Source organism: Orbicella faveolata, unplaced genomic scaffold (assembly GCF_042242905.1).
Source record: "Orbicella faveolata isolate gen_17 unplaced genomic scaffold, um_ofav_v1 contig_46, whole genome shotgun sequence".
In the NCBI taxonomy this organism is placed as follows: Eukaryota; Metazoa; Cnidaria; class Anthozoa; order Scleractinia; family Merulinidae; genus Orbicella; species Orbicella faveolata.
Window position 1 is genome coordinate 12,260,001 of NW_028301576.1, and position 17,905 is coordinate 12,277,905.

The following is a 17,905-nucleotide window of genomic DNA, read 5'->3' on the forward strand; positions in this document are numbered from 1 at the left end:
AAAACAATTTCGGGATATTGAATTACAAATGGAAAGCGTCACTTGCTGATTTTGGAAAAACCCTTGCCACTATTCAACGGCCATCGACATAGGCCCCAATGGTTGCTTCTCCATACAATTCAATACTAATGTAGTCGATACTGATGTATGCCGCCGACGCGTACTGGAAAGAAACGACTAGGTATTTACCATACTAGAATTTGGCGATACTTGTAAATACCTATCCGATCATATCAGGTCAGTGACTTGATATCGTCTGGGGGAGTTATTCCAAATTGGAGTAGGTAAGATTGAATTATAAAATGGCGAGGCCAAAGGAACCTGATGTGCTAGCAAAGCGTGCCATAGAAAGTTCGATCATGAATTCAACAGACCAAATACGGCCAGACGCCCGTTGATATTAGGTCAACTGAATGACTGGATATCACAGGAAACCAGGACAGTAGTCATGGCTTCTGATTGGCTAATTGCTAACTTGGGTAACTAGAGTAATTCATGAATGAATTACTACAAGTTAGAGGGAAAGAAGGCATTCTAACCTCTAAAATCGCCTCAAAATCTCAAAAAGCATAAATGGGAAATGGGTACCGACAAGTTTTCATGGTTATATTTGACAGACATACTGCGGGTTAACCTCGGCCAATGTGGTACTAGCATCGTGATGGAGTAACAATATGGCTCTAGTCGCCTCAAGCTATGGTCATTCCAGTTTAAATCTGCACCGCACCCTGGAAATCCCTCATGACGAAATGTGATGTTATGTATTATTGCAAGTCCGCGGGGATATTGCTTAATTTAGAAGCTGATGAGGGTTTTCTTCTTAGAACTTTGGCGTTCTCGAGGGGTTTCCAATGCAATGGCCTGGTTTTTCATGCGGAAATGGGATTTTTGCTATTCTTTCTACGAAAGCGGTTTCCAGGAATCCCTAAAAGGGAGGGTGAGGATGTCAAGTTGGGTTGGCAGATGTAAAATAGAATGGCCGGTTAAGCTTACAGTCAGATCTTTTTTATATGATAAGACGTTACGTTCATTACCCCTACGCTATCGCTATTTTTTATTTTATTGTTCAAAGGCCTACTCTCCGTGAATATGCTGTAACTCAGTGGTAGAACAACGCACTGTCGCCTGGAAAGTCATAGGCTCGGCTCCTAGCGAAGAAACAAAAATATTTCGATTAGAAATTTCGGAAGTCTCTCAGATATCTTTATCTCCACCAACCTTCATTCATACCACCATCAATTTCCACTCATCATCGCTCATTGCTAAAAGTAATGGATATTTTAAGGCAAGATTTGTATCATGGGGGTTTGCGGTGAGCCTACGCTCAGAAGAGAGTAAATTAAGGAAAAATCTCATTGCTGGTAAGAGTTTTGTTTTTTTACCTGCGCTTTCTGGGACATCCCAATCAGTTTGTGTTGCTTTACAGGATGAAATCTGCCCCTCTATTAGGTCGAGGTTAACACAGGCATTGACTGCCTCGTCCCTCTTGTTAAACTGGTAAATCTAAAAGTTAAAAGAAAAAAAAAAAACAGAACATCGAATGAAGTTTTATATTTTGTTAACTAAGTAATCTCTCATCTTTTAATCGTACACTTTTCACAGACAATCCCAAAAATATAAGCAGCGATTCTTCTGTTGCACCAAAAGATGGAACATTTAATTTACCCGAGGTGTTGTTCTTATTTTGTGGCTAGCTTTCAGATTTAATCCTTGCTAGTCCAGTTTTGGATCGCTCTCTCTGTCACGCAAAAATATGCTTCAGCGTTGCGTGAAAGAGAGAGGGCCAGAACTGGACTAAATTCTTACCTTTGGCACAAACACGAGTAAGAGAGTAACGCTGGTGCACACGATCAGACAGAGTGACGAAATGGCATATAGAGCTTCATAATTCACCGAGCCATCCATAGCAAAAGCCACAATAGCACCAATGATGGACAGCACGGCCACATTATAAACCGACATCCCGATGTACCTGGAGTCATTCAGAGCAGGAATGCTAACATTACGTGTCTCCCAAGCCAAGAACAGACCAAATAGCAGAAGGATGCCTTTGTAGGCGAATAAAACGGCTAGGAAGTACGTTTTGTATTGACAAGTGCACTGGTACAACACAGGGATGATAATAATGTCCTCGCTCTTTTGGATCTGCAGATAGATAATCCAAGATTATAGCTATTTTACAGAGAGCGGCTTTAAAAGGTAATTTGAGTGTCGTAGTAAGCGCACTCTAAAATTATCTGAAACGTTTTTGATGCGTTCTCTTCCTTTATGACATTGACTTAGATAAACAATAATCTCCCTTTAGCGCGGAAATATGCTCGGATATTTGTCCGCGGACATTATCTGTTCCGAGAAGCAAACAGTTTTCCGAGAGCGTAGATAGCACTCGAGGAGAACTGTGAGCTTTCAGGAACAGATAATGTCCAAGGACAAATATCCGAGCATATTTCTGTGCCAAATGGAGGGTATTGTGTGTATTATCCTTCAATTATTTTTTTCGCAACACGTGCGGTTTAGAAATTTGTTGAATTTTACTCGGATATTCCCCAGTTTTAGCTATTCAGTCACGTGACGTGTTTAAACCAATCGTGTGCAAGCGAAAATATTTGAAAACTTAAGATATTCTAGCCCCCATAGAAACTAGAATGGCTCCGCTCGTATTTGTTTAAGACGAACATATATTACGTTTAAGACGCACAATATGCGTAACATTTAATGCGCCTTGGTAAATACGAGAAGCATAAAACGCGTGTGTCGAGAAAAGAGAAGTTGTTTTTGATAGAGTCTCTTTAATTTGGAACATTCAATGATTTAGAAGGCGATCTTGCAGATATTAAAGTAAGTAAAGAGCATTGTAAATGTCTCACCATATGTTCAAATGTCAGTATTTTGGCTTGGAGCGGATCAGTTGCAATCCAGTATGACAAGAACACCACATCGACAGCTAGCAAGCCTGCCACAATACCAAGCAGGTGAAGATCCTTGATGGCCTGAGATAAAACATAAAAGGCAAGATGTCATGGACACTTCCACACCTTCCGTAGCCGAAATTTTGATACCGTATGTTCTTGAATGAAAGGTTGACTTCGAATATACACCATCCCTCTTTAACAGCTGGCCGAGGATAGATGAAAACAGTGATCTCCGGCGTCCGCGGTTCCAGATACGAAGCATTTACTTGAGATCAAACATACAGTTTAAATCGGAATGTTTCAAACAGATCTTCACTGTTTATGAGACAGGACTTATTGACAGAAGCGACATGTGCTCCTGTCTAAAGGTTTATGATGCTACCGCGGTGTGCTCAGGTCGCTCATTCAAACTATAGAAAGTTGTTATATCGTACTCTACATAATCCTGCTTCAGCTTAATCCAACTGTAAACAGACATGTTCATTTTGCTGCCACCAAGCTATTTATAAGGCTGATTTCGGTGAGAAATCAAGCAAGAATAATCTTATGCATATGTTTTGGTCTCCTCGCCCGCGTATGTTGTTGTCGTGTGTGTTAATGAAATTGAACTATGTAGTATTTACCAAGTGAGTGTGTCCCTATAGTTCACAATCTCACCATTTTTTTGTTGGTCGTGGCAGCTGTGAATATCTTGTGCACTCGCCAGGTTTTGCTGAACATGGCACCAAATGATAAGGAAAATCCAATAGAAAGCACTGCAGCTCGAGCCTGATGACCAAATTAAGTGTTAACGTTCTGTAAGATAGTTTAGGAGGTTCTCCGTCTCGTATTTCATATGTGTGCAAAATCAGACCTATCTTCGCCTCACACGCAATTAGGTTTCGCTGATCAAAACGCAGTGGCTGCTACGTGTAAAGAAAAAAAATTGTTGCGTTTTCTATGATTTTATCTTAGCGAATATAGTAATTGTAAGTAGTAATGTTAATGTAAATAGTAGTGCGTTTTTGTCATGAGCCCCTGGCTCGGGAGATTAAGCAACCACTCCCCACGTTGACGACTTAAAATAAAGTTAGCTTTCCTTACCTTATGATTAGCTAGGTGCTTTTTGGCTTTAGTTGGCCGATAGTCATTTGGAAGCTTCTTTAAAACAAACGACAAAAAGTTATATCTTACATTACAATTGCTTCCGTACTCATCTGAAGAAAGGATCCTCGCATCCAAACCAAGCAAAACGACTGAGGTGTAACACAGCATACAGCCCAAAATAATAATATTATTGAGATTTGGTGATGACATCTTAATGATTCTGCAAAGAGGAAAAAAAGAGATTTATTCTTCGCCAGTGGTTGGTCATCAGCTGGGCAATGGGCGACAAAAAGAAGGTCGGGTAATAACTTTTCCAGGGATGAATATGTACTGATAAACTACGAATAGATTTTACTTCAAACGTGTTCGTGACCATAAACTGAAAGAGTAGCCAGTTTTAGCACTAAATTGGTGTCAGTATCGATAAGCATTTTGTCATGATACAAGTCATTATATGAAATATTGTATACTTCAACTGGGTAGAAAGATGTGAAGACATGATTTATCATCACAGTTATACAAAACTTAAGCAACTGTAAAATTAAAGCCTGAAAAACGGCGGGATTCGAACCCATGACCTCTGCGATACCGGTGCAGTGCTCTACCAACTGAGCTATCAAGCCAACTGAGAGCTGGTTACGTTGCGAGTTCGTAATATACCCGTAGATAATGAAGATAAAAGTTAATTTATGAAAGTTCATATATTTGAACTCCGGAGACTTTATGTATGCTGTTATGACTTTCCTGTCAAATGTAATTAAAGGGTATTTTCCAAAAGCGGACTTTATGTCACTGGTTTTCAATATTTTGGAAATCTCTTCTAAACAAATCAGTTTCTTTTTTTGTGCATATACCGTAAATCTTCGAATTAGCGCCCCCCCCCCCCTCGAATATGCGCCCCCTTCGAATAAGCGGCTCTCCTATCGGCCAAAATTTAAAATAAGCGCCCCCCCCCCTCGTATAAGCGCCCCCTCCCCTCCCCCTATTTTGTCGACGAGTAATGAGACAGCACAAGATGTATAGTTTTCGTCTTATAGTATTAGATTTGTATATTGTTTCAGTTTTTGACCACGTGAATTTCTAATGGTGTCGCGATCTAAACTTTAGGATCAGATTTTTACGTCGATAAAGAGCTTATGTTGTTGTTTGCGTGGAGATGATGTATTAAAAAAAATGATCATGTCAGTGCACGATTTGGGAAAAATTAAATAAGCGCCCCCCTCGATTAAGCGACCCCTCGAATAAGCGCCTCCCCCGTCTTCTCTTAAATTTGAAATTTGCGCCCCGGGCGCTTTTTCGAGGATTTACGGTATCAGTATACGGCCTCGACGGTAAATGTCCTACCTGCTCTTTCCATTGCTGATGTTAAAATGCAGGAAACCCAAAGAACAGAGGATTCCAACAGCTGCCATAAGCCACATGACTATTATAAGAGGTAACGGGATCATCATGAATTCCTGATATCGAACTGACCGATCTTTGGGTGGATTGTTCCCTGAAAGTATGCATGGCAAGGTAATAAATTTCATTTTTAGTTTACTAATCTAAAAGAGAGAAACTTAAGGAATTGATACAAATTTCAATTATGTCTTTTATCCGCCTAATTTATCTAAAACATTTTTACTAGAGTTTCTTAAAACAAGTGTGGTAGAAAACATGAGAAGGGGTTTAATTGGATCAACATCTGAAATATCACTAGATCCTATCGCATCATGTCGCTTGGCAATCTCCCATCCTAACTCAGTTATACACTCATTTTTGTCATGGGAAGTGTTCAACGCCTTCCAAACTAAAATGTGGTGTTCCAATTTGATAAAATTCAGAGTAAATACTAAGAAACACTTCAAAAATGGCTACTTTTTCGGTGTAAAATAGAAACCTGTCTCGGAGAAAAGTTATTTTTACGTTGCAGGCTTGGAAGTTCCGTTGGAAATGAGCGCAAAATTGGCCTAAAGTGAAACGTGGAGTTTAGACGGAAATCTATGACTGCCATTTAATTCCAAAGACGATTTTTGCGATATACTAAGAATCTTAAACTGGTGTTAAAACTCAGAGGAAAAGTTTCCCTGTTTGCAAGGAATGAAAAAATTCTTCCAAGCAATTTCCTATTCTTTATTTGAACTGAAATGTAATGTTTAAGTCACGCATAAGAAACCAAATGATTTTTTTGAATTTCTTGTCTCGAGCGGTACCTCCATAGAAAACAATTAAAAATTTCTGATCCCCCAAACAACACAAGAGAGGATTCAAAATTTCAAATCCCCCAAAGAACACTAGAAAGGGTTCAGAATTTCTGATCTCCCAAAGAACACTAAATAGGGTTCAGAATTTCTGATCCCTCAAAGAACACTAGAAAGGGTTCCGAATTTCTGATCCCCCAAAGAACACTAGGAAGGGTTCAGAATTTCTGATCCCCCAAAGAACACTAGAAAGGGTTCAGAATTTCTGATCACCCAAAGAACACTAGAAAGGGTTCAGAATTTCTGATCCCCCAAAGAACACAGGAGAAGATTCAGAATTTCTGATCCCCTACAAAGCCAGTGTTACATCCAATATAGCCACATTAAATCATAACATTGAAGACAGGGTTTAGATCTTGCTGGCTGCCTGAACAATGTCTAATCAAAATATTTTTTCTTGATACCAATATTCAATTAGAAATTTTATACAAATATAGCATAATTCTTAACAGATTCCATACACTAAGATTATACTGAGAGAGTGATGAAGAACAAGTTTCTTCACAGCAGTCTATTAATATAAGTAACTGTAAACATCACACATTGTATTACAATGATCTATGCACTTCAAAATTACAGTAGCTGTAAGTTTAAAAAAACAATATGAAACAGTACCTAAGAGGGTAGGAAAGTTCATAATTGACCAAAACAGTAAGATTACTCAAACTGCACAACTGTAGGCATAAATGCAGACTCCACTTTCTCTGTCAGAATTAGCCCACCTTGTGTGAAGGAAAAATTCCTAACAATTTCTGTTTAACATGGAAACAAGGCACCTCACTGTTATAAAACAAAAAGAGCGTTCAGGAACACTACAGTACATTACAGGGATGACAATTAAAGACTGCAATTTACATGTACATTTAAATTTGCAGTTGATACATTTAAGTGGATCAATGTACTCTACATACATGTATACAGTGTCCTCCAAAAACCTGTTGTCATATAGCAGCGGCCATGGACTTTAACTTTGCCCAACACGTTTTTACATCTTCAATCTAACTTTTTGAGTGGGCTACCAGTTCATTCACACTTCACTTATGCAACCAGTTTAACCATGCTCAAAGGAGAAGAGTGTGGGTAAAATTGCTTTTATAAAGACCTGACAGATATGGATGCAAGTATTGTAGCTAATTCTACAAGCAATTCTATTCTTTCTTTTTTGATTTGGCATACTCATCTTGGAGATGTTTCCTGGTAGCTGGCAATAGTTTGCTGTCCTCAGTTAAAGACGCCCTCCCAAAAACTATCATATCTTATTACTAGTTTATTATTAACTTCATGCTACTTGCAACTATCTCATTCCTGGTTGACGGATGAAAATCTCTATCTTTTTTCTATCCAAGAGGTTTTGTAGATAGAGGATAGCTATCTTTGGCATGGCTTATAGCTAACTAATATCTATCCATCAGATAGTTGGGAAATAGATAGACTAGCTAAAAACTAGCTTCCTGTGTAGATAGTCAACAGATACTTAAATGGCCTACCTATCCACTAACTTGTCTATCCAAAAACCACCACTAATGTAGTAAGCCAAAACCTGGGCTATCTGAAGACTAGTCCTTGTATTGAACAATAAAACACTATCCTATCTGAAGGCTACCTCTGCTGTAGTTAGTAAAAAGATAGCCTATCTGAATACTACCCATCACTCATATCGCACTGTGATAACCTACCCAAAAGCCAGGGATAGTAAAAAGATAGCAGCCAATCTAAAAATTATCCATCACTCATGTACATGTAGCACTTTAATATTAACCTAGCCTAAAGCTTTCTTAGTCACAGGTGGTGAAAATATAGCTAACTATTGAAAACTCTCCATTACTCATTGTATATTGAACTTTGATACCTGCTCTTCAAATCCTAAACCTAAGTGAAATCTCTGTATTTACATAGGAAAATGTATAAATAACTCATAGTTTTATTTAAACCTGCTACAGTTGTACATTAAAATTTAATACCAAAAACCAGGCACATCCAGATACAAAAGGAGGACAAAATCTGGCTGGAAATGAGTTTCCATTATGTTGCGATTTATCACAAAACTTACTTAAATTTAACATATATCTTTCTAAGATCCTCAAGATTCTCAGCTACTTAAATTGGACTCTAGTAAATGTTTACATTCTTCAGTAAATTTTCATGAAATGTAAACAGATTTCATGACCGGAAAAGCACAAAATATTCTTGACATGAATTTCAAATTTCAATTACATTAATTTCTTCATGAAAGTATTTTTTTTTTCAATTAATTTTATCCATGAATCATGGGTTTTTCAAATTATGGTAAGACTTATGTACAAAGTTCTGGAAGTGGTTAAAAGTAATTTTCCGTAACCTAGGCGTGAATTATATCTGCTGTTCTAAATAACCTCTATTTGCATAACGAAATGCCAAATTATAAAGAACCTTTGAAACACTGCCCAATTAAAGAGAACTTCAACCACCCTAATGAAAATAACATCAGTCTTTTGCAACTCAAGTAATAAGTGGCAAACAAAAGGTCTTGATAATGTAATATGCACATCTAACATAACCTCAAGAGCACCACCATCAACCTGAAAATCAAAAAGGTGAAGGATGTTGCTTTCTGATATCTTGTGTTTTAGGTGTTGTATAATACATACATGTATGCCCACTTAATCCTAGACAAGATATACACTATCTATATGAAGTATATGTAAACTACATGAGAGAGCTCACATTTATTGCACTTATTGTACTTTTACAATGAATGATTTTCCCAACACGAAATTGTTCGTATATTGTTGTGTTGAATACAGTTGCTTTCATAACTCCTTTAGGAAATGAACATTTGCATTCACCGAATCAACAAGACTTAACAGTGTGTTAAAGCATCTGCATCTTCTGCAATCTTCCACGATCACTTTAACCGGCCAGAACGTTTCCAGTATTTCAAGAACCTTCACAAATTATGCAAGAAAATCAGTTTACCGTGGAAAGCTGCAGGAACCATAAGCTTTCTGCAAACCTGACGAGTGTAAGAGAAACCGCCAGCTGCTGGCAAATAGTTTGATTGCCACACTGTTTTGCCGACGAAACTTCATACTTTTCCACCTTTACTGGGATTTGACTCAACTGGAATAACAACGGACATCTGTAAACAATTTGTGACTGCTTTCCAACTTAGAGCAAGGCTATAAAATAACAGAGAGCTTTGTTATCGAATCCTAACAACATTGACCACGATCTTTGCCCGCCATTTTGGTTTTTCCGTCCGATCCCATAATCCTTCGGTGAATCTGATAAATGAATACTTTTGACCAGCAGATTCCCTTTCCAAATGAGTTGGTTATTTGCGCGCCATTTCGAATCCAACATTGTCAATAGCAGCAAGAAGCATGCAATGATTTGTCCAAGTTCAAATGAGTATCATGATAGCTTCGGTGAAAGAAAGGCAAGTCGCAGAAAAGTAAGTATATCATAATTGTTGCTCAACATTACAGTTAGCTGCTCAATCTTTGAATCGAAATCAATGTTGTGGCTGAAGAAATTTCATTGTTATGTTTATTTCGCGATCACTGTAACACAAGAAAAACGTTTGTTCTCCTGATTCTATTAGCACCCGTAACGAAGAAATTATTCACACGCATTTCCTATGTATGGAATGCTTGCATAATAGCTTGTTAGTGTGCTTTTTGAAGAGGTAACTTAAAGTTTACACTGAATTGATTTCAAGCTACAGATCACGCTCGATACACTTCACTACCGCATTGCCTACACACTGCTCATTATTCTTTACAAAAGAATACACTCCCGATCAATTGATTAATGAAAAACAATGTTAATTCTATCGCTATTTATAAAAATATATAGCTTCAATTGCTTCATTGCAGAGCAGAGGAAAAAAAAAGGCAAGAATAGCGGCCCTCAATCCGAAACGAACACATTAAAGCAGAAAACGGAGGTGGCGCAGACGGCAGCTGAGTCCTGATTAAATTTCTTGTTATCTTTGATGTGAACTTTAAATAAGAGCTTGTAATTCGGGAGCCTAAATTCATATCTTTTTGAACTGAAAATAAAACCTTCACTGTCCGGCATGAAACTGCAATTTTTGTCTCGATCCTTTGGCGTGGTTTCAAATCGTTATTAATAATGACCTATCTGTGAATATTTCATTTGTGTACTTTTCTGATGCCCTTTGCTCTGTGATCCATTTTGTCTGTAATGTGTTTAAAGTTACTATCCAATCGTTACTTTTTAGCTATCAGACATCTAGTTAATTTCTTGTGAATTATAAATAGACGGCTATTTCTGTCCTGTCACCTGATAAGGGGGATCAGAAATTCTGGATCCTTTTAAGAATTACAGGTAGATGACGTTTTGTTCTGATAAGTTATGCACTGGGGGATCAGAGTTTTTGAATCCCTTTAAGTCATGTGGGATCAGAAATTCTGAATTGTTGTAGAATTATAAATCGACAGCTCTTTCTATCATGTTAGCAGATTTGGTGGGGAAGGGGGATCAGAAATTCGCAATACTTTTAGAACCATGAACAGATAGCCGTTTTTGTCCCGTGAGGTGATGGGGATCAGAAATTCTGAATGCATTTAGAATTATAAGTAGATGATTGTTTTGCTCTGACGGGTTGTGGACTGGGGATCAGTTTTTTTTTTTTTAATCTATTAAAGTCTTGGGGGATCAGAAATTCTGAATCCTTTTAGAATCATAGATAGATGACCGTTTTATTCTGATAAGTTGTGGGCCGGGAGATCAGAAAATCTGAACCTCTCAAAAAAGGAAAGCGCGATGGGTGCACGATCTTTTTTACATTCACGATCTTTTTTACATTAAATTGTACATTTTAGTGAAATTGGATGTATTGTCCCTGGCGGACTCAACTGAACACTTCTTTTTCTCCTTCCAATAAGCCAAAACCTTTCGGAAACAAACTTTTTCGGCATCAAATACCAGTACCCTTCGGAATTTTTCCAAATTGGAATGCCACATTTTACTTTGGAAGGCGTTGTTCTGTAGATAATTGTGTTGCCTTAGTTATTTCTGAGCTGATTAGGTATTCACGAACTTCCAAAGATATGAACACAATTTTCAATAAACAAGGGTAAATTCATTAGACCTTTCACAGCTAAGACATGAAACAAACCAGGGTGAATGAGTCTGCTCTCGCTCATAAACTCATTCGATCGTGGTGAAAGAACGTTCCACGTAAAAAAAAAAAAAAGAAAAAACATAACCCTGAGGACGCTACATTTTGCTTAACAATTCCAAGAATATCTAGAACAATTCTATTCTGGATCAACTCAGTATGTCCCTTGCTATACAGCTGACTGTGTAAGGACAGCTTGAAAGTCATAGATCAAACACGAGAAATCTTGTCTTACCACATTTCCAAACACTGTGACGCGGAGTGTAGTCAGATTTTTGACGAACTATGAGGTGTTTGGAAATGTGGTAAAACACTGAATCGAGTGTGTGATATTCCTTCACAATCAAAGCTAACTCAAACGAAATAACAGAGAAACAAAAAGGTAAGAATATGTCCTAAAGAGATAGATCAGATCGATATCCAAACACCGTCACGGTTATGATTTCTTTCGTTTAAACTTGATGAATTGTTATTGACATGATGATAGATGCGAATGCAGCCATAACACTACTGGAAAAAAGCTACTTTGGAACTATTATTGAGTTTGAGAGAAGCTGATCAAGATGTGTCACCTAGCTTAGTCTAAGTTCTACATGAAAACGAGAATTTGGTCGATTCCAAGTTACATTTTTGCAAACGACGACACAAAAACGGAGATACCTACTGCCACTGCAGAACAAGCGCAAGACTTGCCATTTTTCTGTTTTAAGCTGATTTAGGCGAGGTATTCATTGACCGAACAAAGTTCCATTGAATAGTAACACCTTTTCTGTACCTTTCCATAAAGAGTTCTTCGTGGCCTCAAACAGCTCAAACTTGTCTTGTCTGGTAAAATGCTGGCCAATTGGGACTAGCTTTGTTCCACCATCTGGGGCAAGGGACAAAGCGAAAAAAAATCATCCAGATACGCTACCACTGGTCAATGGGATATGACAGGAGCCCATCATAGGAGCGTGCAAGTCCCATACTAAGCCTATGTCACGGCATTTTTACAGACCGGTCTATTTTTAGGCTAATTCTTTTCCCGCGAAATAGGTCAGTTCCGGTCTACATGAGCACGCATCGGTAAGGAAGAAAATGGCGGCCTCAGCTGGACATGTCGACAAAATAAATAGAACAATAAAATACGCTATTTCCCTCTCTATTTTTAAGCCCGTGCTTGTAATTGGTCACTGAGGTTCCTGCGGGGGTCTGAATTCGCAGTAAATTTAAACTAAAGATACATCGGTCTGTGAAAACGCCGTGAGAGGAATATGGGGTAGTTGCACGCTCCTGGTGATGGACTCCTGGCGGGAGCCATAATCGGGGACGGAGACCGTAAGTCTCGGGATTCGCGCGCACCTATGATATGGGACAATTTTTCTATTTTTAGAACAAATTGCGCCATCCTGACGTCATATATCCGCGCGGATTCACGCACGTGTCGGGGGCTCTCGCGTGGATGTTGTCACGTTGTGTGATCAAATGGTGAGAGTCGAGAGATTCTTTTCCGTATTTTTCACAGCGATGGCAGGGAATAAGGCAGGGAATACGAACCAGGGCGCTTATATGTAGTTTTATGCTCTGAGCTAACGGAAAAGGTGGGTTTTTCAGGGTCGAAAACAAGACTTCAATCTCGCGCTGGGAATGAATACTAAGATATGCTCACGCTAGTTGTAAGCTTACGCGTATGTTTTTGCGTTTGTTCTGACTTAAGAATATAGCAAGAAAACTCTACACTCTGGTATCGAGTTAATTTGTGAGTTTCTCAGACCATGGTTCATCATAACCAAAACCTGTTTTGACGGTTTCTTATTGTTTCTGCTTGTTTGGTGAGTTTACAAAAGTTTTTGAAAGGAAAGTCTGACACGTACAATTAGCTCATTTGCATAGTGCAGCTCGTGTACTTTCAAGTCCGAGTCGCTGTTTGAATTGTCAACAAATCTTGACAAAGATTTCTTTCGTTATCTTTTGCGCTGAGATACTGTAACAAATTTCACGAACGCAAAAAGGGCTACTAACATCATGTGTGTTTCTTCAACTTAAGCATAGTGAAGTTTTACACTGCGAAAATGAAAATAGACAAGGAGTTTTGATAGCTCGATCAACAAACTCGAAATCGTTATTCCGAGTTGATTAAAGAAAGCGTCATCGTAACTTTAATTTGCTGATTATTTCTGCTTTATTCACATATTTCCAGCTTAGCTTTTAATATGTTCTCAAACATTTATCAATCTTAAACATGTTTAAAAACTATAGAGTTCTTGTTTGAGTTCGATGTACGCTTTCACACGAAAGAGCGGCGGAAGTACAATTTGTCATGTTTACTGCGGGCTGACTGTACTGAAAACACGCATCGGCGGGCGCTCTCATTCATTGACAACAGAGAATTTACTGGATTTTTACACGAATAAAACTGAGCAGTATCTACGGACGTAAAGTTATTGGGCCTTGGATGAAACATCAAGCGTTGCTTAAAATTCAAGCGAAACTCAAACTAGCAATTATTTTGTTTTACTTTTCGGTCGCGATAGACTGACAAATTCCTCGCGAGTGTGTGGCAAGAGGAGCTAGGAAACTATGAAGCCCTGAAGCTCTGCTATATCTGAATATATCCAGCTAGTTTTTTGCTGTGTAATGGAAAAGCTGTTAATCTTCAACATATGTGAAATTTAAAGTGGAGTAATGTACAGCTCATGTAAAAGAAGCATCCGTCGGAACACAACTTGGTCAGCGATATATATAAGCTTACAGCGGAACATACGTAAATTCGACGCTGTCTTACTTCACTCAAACTGGAGCAGCTTACGAGGAAAATACTTAAGCAAAATTCCAACAGACGTGAACGCGTTGAGTTGTGGGCCAAACACATGAAAATTTTCGGGAATTTCGGACGCCATTTCCTCCGCGCGACATCCGCAAAAATCCTAGCAGCATGTACGCGCGTGTGCCTCAGGCTATGGCGCAATTTGTTCTAAAAATAGAATTATTGTCCCATATCATGGGGACAACCCTAATACTAGAAATGGCGCGCGCTTACGGTCTCCGTCCCCGATTATGGCTCCTGCTCCTGGATATGACTGGTTATAACGTGTAGCTGGAGTTTTGCTGACCAATTAAAACTCCAGAAATGCAAAGGACAAGCAAAGGAATTTACTGCTAATTTACACGAGACAACATGCACATATCGCACATAGATTAGCAACACATTTTTCACAGTAAATGAAAACCAAATTAATAGATTACTTTCAGTCAATGTAAAAAGGTAAAGCAGCCCAGGCCATTAGGGCTTATCCCGGTTTCTGTAGCATTGAGCGACTAGAAGTATTTCTACTCCCCTGGCTGGGATTCTAGTCCATCGCAGGGCTACCTTCAGCATTAAATTCATTGTACTCCAGCTGGTGATGCTGGGCACTGTAAGCGTCAACCTCGTTCCCAGGCTCTCTCTTCTTCCAACGGCCAAGGGAGGCAGAGGATAGAGAGCCCAGGAATGAGGTTGTGTGAGAGTCGTGTTTTGTCTAAGAAACATCACAATGACCCTGGTTAGGACCCGAACCCAGACCGCTCGATCAGGAGTCCACTGAGCGCACTGACCACCAGGCTACCGCGCCTACCACAGTCAACTTAAAGCCAGTCAATGAATGAGCTAGAAACCGAATTGGATCCATTCTGAGATAAAAACATTCTATCAAGAAAGCTATCTACCTTGGAACTGTTTCACTACTATTATTCCTTCCCTCTCCTCATTGCCAGTAAACGATATCGGACCCTAAAAACACAAAAAGAAACCGTTATCTATGGGGTTAGGGTGTCCTGGGGAGCTACTCCCATAAATAATGTGTGGGGTCTGCGGCCCGCTTCCCAAAACCCTTCCTGTGGTTTTCCCTACCCGATTTATGACCTGACCAAAAATTCAATATCCTATTTATGACGTTGCGGCTGGCACAGTTGCCCCAAACATAATTTATGAAGGCTTTTGTTGATGGTCTTATCGATAATGATGAAAAAGTAGCTTCCTCTAAAAAACATAGTTAATTTAAGAACATAATATTCAAGATTAGAGTGCAAGAGCCATACCCTATTTATGAACAAAATGGCCAAAATCGACACCCTATTCATGATCAAAACGGCTTAAAAATCCTACCCTTTGGGGCCGCATATACCTATATAGCCGATATAAGGGAATACCCCCAGGGTAAATGTGAAGTGGCTGGTGTGACCGTTGCATGCTGGAATTTGACGAGTACCGTCCTATACACCGCGCGGTGGTCTGGGGGAACTCTCAAATAAAAATAACAGGACTGCTGGTAGTACCTTTTAGGAGTTAAAAAGCGGTTTTGGTACTTCTCTAGGGTGTCCAGCATCAAAAGGTCAGCAGCGGGAGCTTTTGCGGTACCATTTAGGGCACTGAACCGAAAAAAAATTAACAGGAGGTAATGTGTTGTTTTACATTTGGTACCTCTTGGGGATGAAAAACATTTCAAGCCACCCCCACAAAACAAGATCATGCTACCTCTTAGGGGTTGTTTTCAAAATTTCCGACGAGCACCCCCCTCCTTTTAATGTGGGAGTCCCCCCGGGCCTACACACCTAACTCGCTTTAAAATGCTGGTCTTTTTCACAGTCATTGTTTGAGTCATCAGCTAACACTTCTCCGCCGCCGCTCCGCTATGGGAACCAGAGGATTAGAAAAGCAAATAATTAAGCAATTACCGTAAGACCTTCAAAGGTCACATTACGGAGCTTTGATTCTATAGTCCTAGTTACCGCGGAACTACCAACTATTTCTTCCACATTATACTTCAGTGGCTTATCGGCTGTTTGCAATGCGGTGCTAGCTTCTTTCAAGGCTAGTATGATGGCCCACATCGTATCAAATGCTGTTGCCATTTCGATCTTGTCTGAGTCGTCCCTGAGTTTTTTCACTTCTGGTTTACTGAAGACTTCCCTCAATGTCTGAAAAAAAAAATTACACAATATGACCGAGAAGATTACTTCATTGTGATTGCCTGAGAGCAAAACAGTATAACGCAAATGATCAATTTGCATTACAGTGCAAATGAACGAGTGGACATTCGGAATTTTCTCAGTCATATATAATTAACTACTTATTAACCGAGAGTGAGGTGTTTACGGGAAAATCTATAGTTTTTTAGCCAATCATAAACCATAATTTCGATGTGTAATTTGCACTGGTGTTACACTTGAACTGCACTGCTCTCAGCCAATCAGAGACGAGTAATTTTTCATGTATATTATTAGGTGAAAAATATTTCTGAATGTCTGGCACTACTACCAAACATTAGTGTCTGGTTTGTATTAAAAATAACCAAGAAATTAGCAGTTACCTGCAAAGTGTTTACGCATTGCGCGTAAGTGTTCCGCATACATGCTGTAATTGAACAAATCATTAAGTATAGCTTGAAAATTGAAATATTTTTTTTAATCGCTATTGATCCGAAGTTTGCCGCACGGTTTTCCCTGCCTAAGCTAAGAGGTATTCCGTCGTTAAACTAAATGCTTTTAATTCTTAGTTTGCAATCTGAAGCGGTATCCTCCGCCTAATCACAGAGCCGTCTTTAAATAATGCGGGCACTTTTCGTACCAAGGTCCCGTGCACACGTATCCGGACATTTTTGAATCGGCAACTTTTTCTTTCCGGATCCGGCTTCCGTCCACTCGCATCCGCCGAATTGGGCAGCGAATTCGGATATTTTTGAATCCGCTCTCGTAACTTTTCGGTGATGTTTTCTGTTTATGCTGTTTATCCTTCAGTTTTGAGCTTGACTAAGCTCAAACTACACAAAACGTAAGCAGTAAACATTTTTATCGAAGAAAAATTAATACTTCGGTTAACTTATAATCCTGGGTCATCGTTAACCGGCTTTCGAACAACCCGGCCCAGAGTGGAAAAACATAAATCCGCAATGAATCCGATAACGAGTGGACGGTGAAAATCCGATGACGTAGCAAAATCGTGCCCAGTCTCTTACCGAACAATAAACCAATATGGCGGCACAACGTGTAGGCCTCGTTTCTCTAGAGTGAATCCGGATACCATTGGATGCGTGTGGACATGCGAATTCGATTTGAATACGCCACGTGTGGACGGGGAAATTTTTGAATACGGAAAGAAAAAAAATATCCGGATAAGTGTGGACGGGGCCTAAGAATTATTATCTCCTTAAACCTAGCATGAATGATATTGTTGTTTATCCCTCACAAAGTGTCGACACATGCTTCTTACCAGACCGGAAGCAGTAGTTGTATTTTCATCAGATCGATATAAGATATTCTTCTCGAATATGAAGGCTCCATCAGCAGCTTTTTGGTACTGCTCTTTGGTACAAGTTTCGGTCTTGTTATTCGTTTTTCTCTCGTTTTCAGTAAGCCTATACCAGTCCTCTATGGTTCCGGCATCCGGATGCAAGATCCAAACAAACTCCGGTCCATACAAGTCCATCTTGAACACCTGTAATTGACGCCTGTTTCAACATCGTTGTTAAGCTAATCACAAATACAAAAATACATGATAATGCCCAGACACCCAAAATATAACT

General features: G+C 39.2%; 1 protein-coding gene and 1 long non-coding RNA gene across 2 annotated transcripts in view; one reads left to right on the top strand and one right to left on the bottom strand.

The window, feature by feature from the left end:
* LOC149098402 (gamma-aminobutyric acid type B receptor subunit 2-like) overlaps positions 1-17,872 on the bottom strand; it is a 19,672-nt gene extending 1,800 nt beyond the window's left edge. Inside the window, exons 1-11 of the mRNA XM_089278595.1 lie at positions 17,593-17,872; positions 16,059-16,301; positions 15,051-15,114; positions 12,142-12,234; positions 5,343-5,493; positions 4,086-4,218; positions 3,570-3,680; positions 2,868-2,990; positions 1,807-2,145; positions 1,383-1,503; positions 1-1,148 (exon numbers count right to left, since the gene is read on the bottom strand). The exon at positions 1-1,148 is cut by the window's left edge and continues 1,800 nt beyond it. Coding sequence (XP_089134721.1) covers positions 1,075-1,148; positions 1,383-1,503; positions 1,807-2,145; positions 2,868-2,990; positions 3,570-3,680; positions 4,086-4,218; positions 5,343-5,493; positions 12,142-12,234; positions 15,051-15,114; positions 16,059-16,301; positions 17,593-17,808 — 1,668 coding nt within the window. The 5' untranslated portion in view covers positions 17,809-17,872 and the 3' untranslated portion in view covers positions 1-1,074. The remainder of the gene's footprint in view (positions 1,149-1,382; positions 1,504-1,806; positions 2,146-2,867; positions 2,991-3,569; positions 3,681-4,085; positions 4,219-5,342; positions 5,494-12,141; positions 12,235-15,050; positions 15,115-16,058; positions 16,302-17,592) is intronic.
* On the top strand, positions 9,539-10,176 carry LOC149098403 (uncharacterized). Its single transcript, XR_016203959.1, has 2 exons — positions 9,539-9,671; positions 10,096-10,176. It is a non-coding gene; the product is annotated as an uncharacterized LOC149098403 (long non-coding RNA).
* Positions 17,873-17,905: the final 33 nt, after the last annotated feature.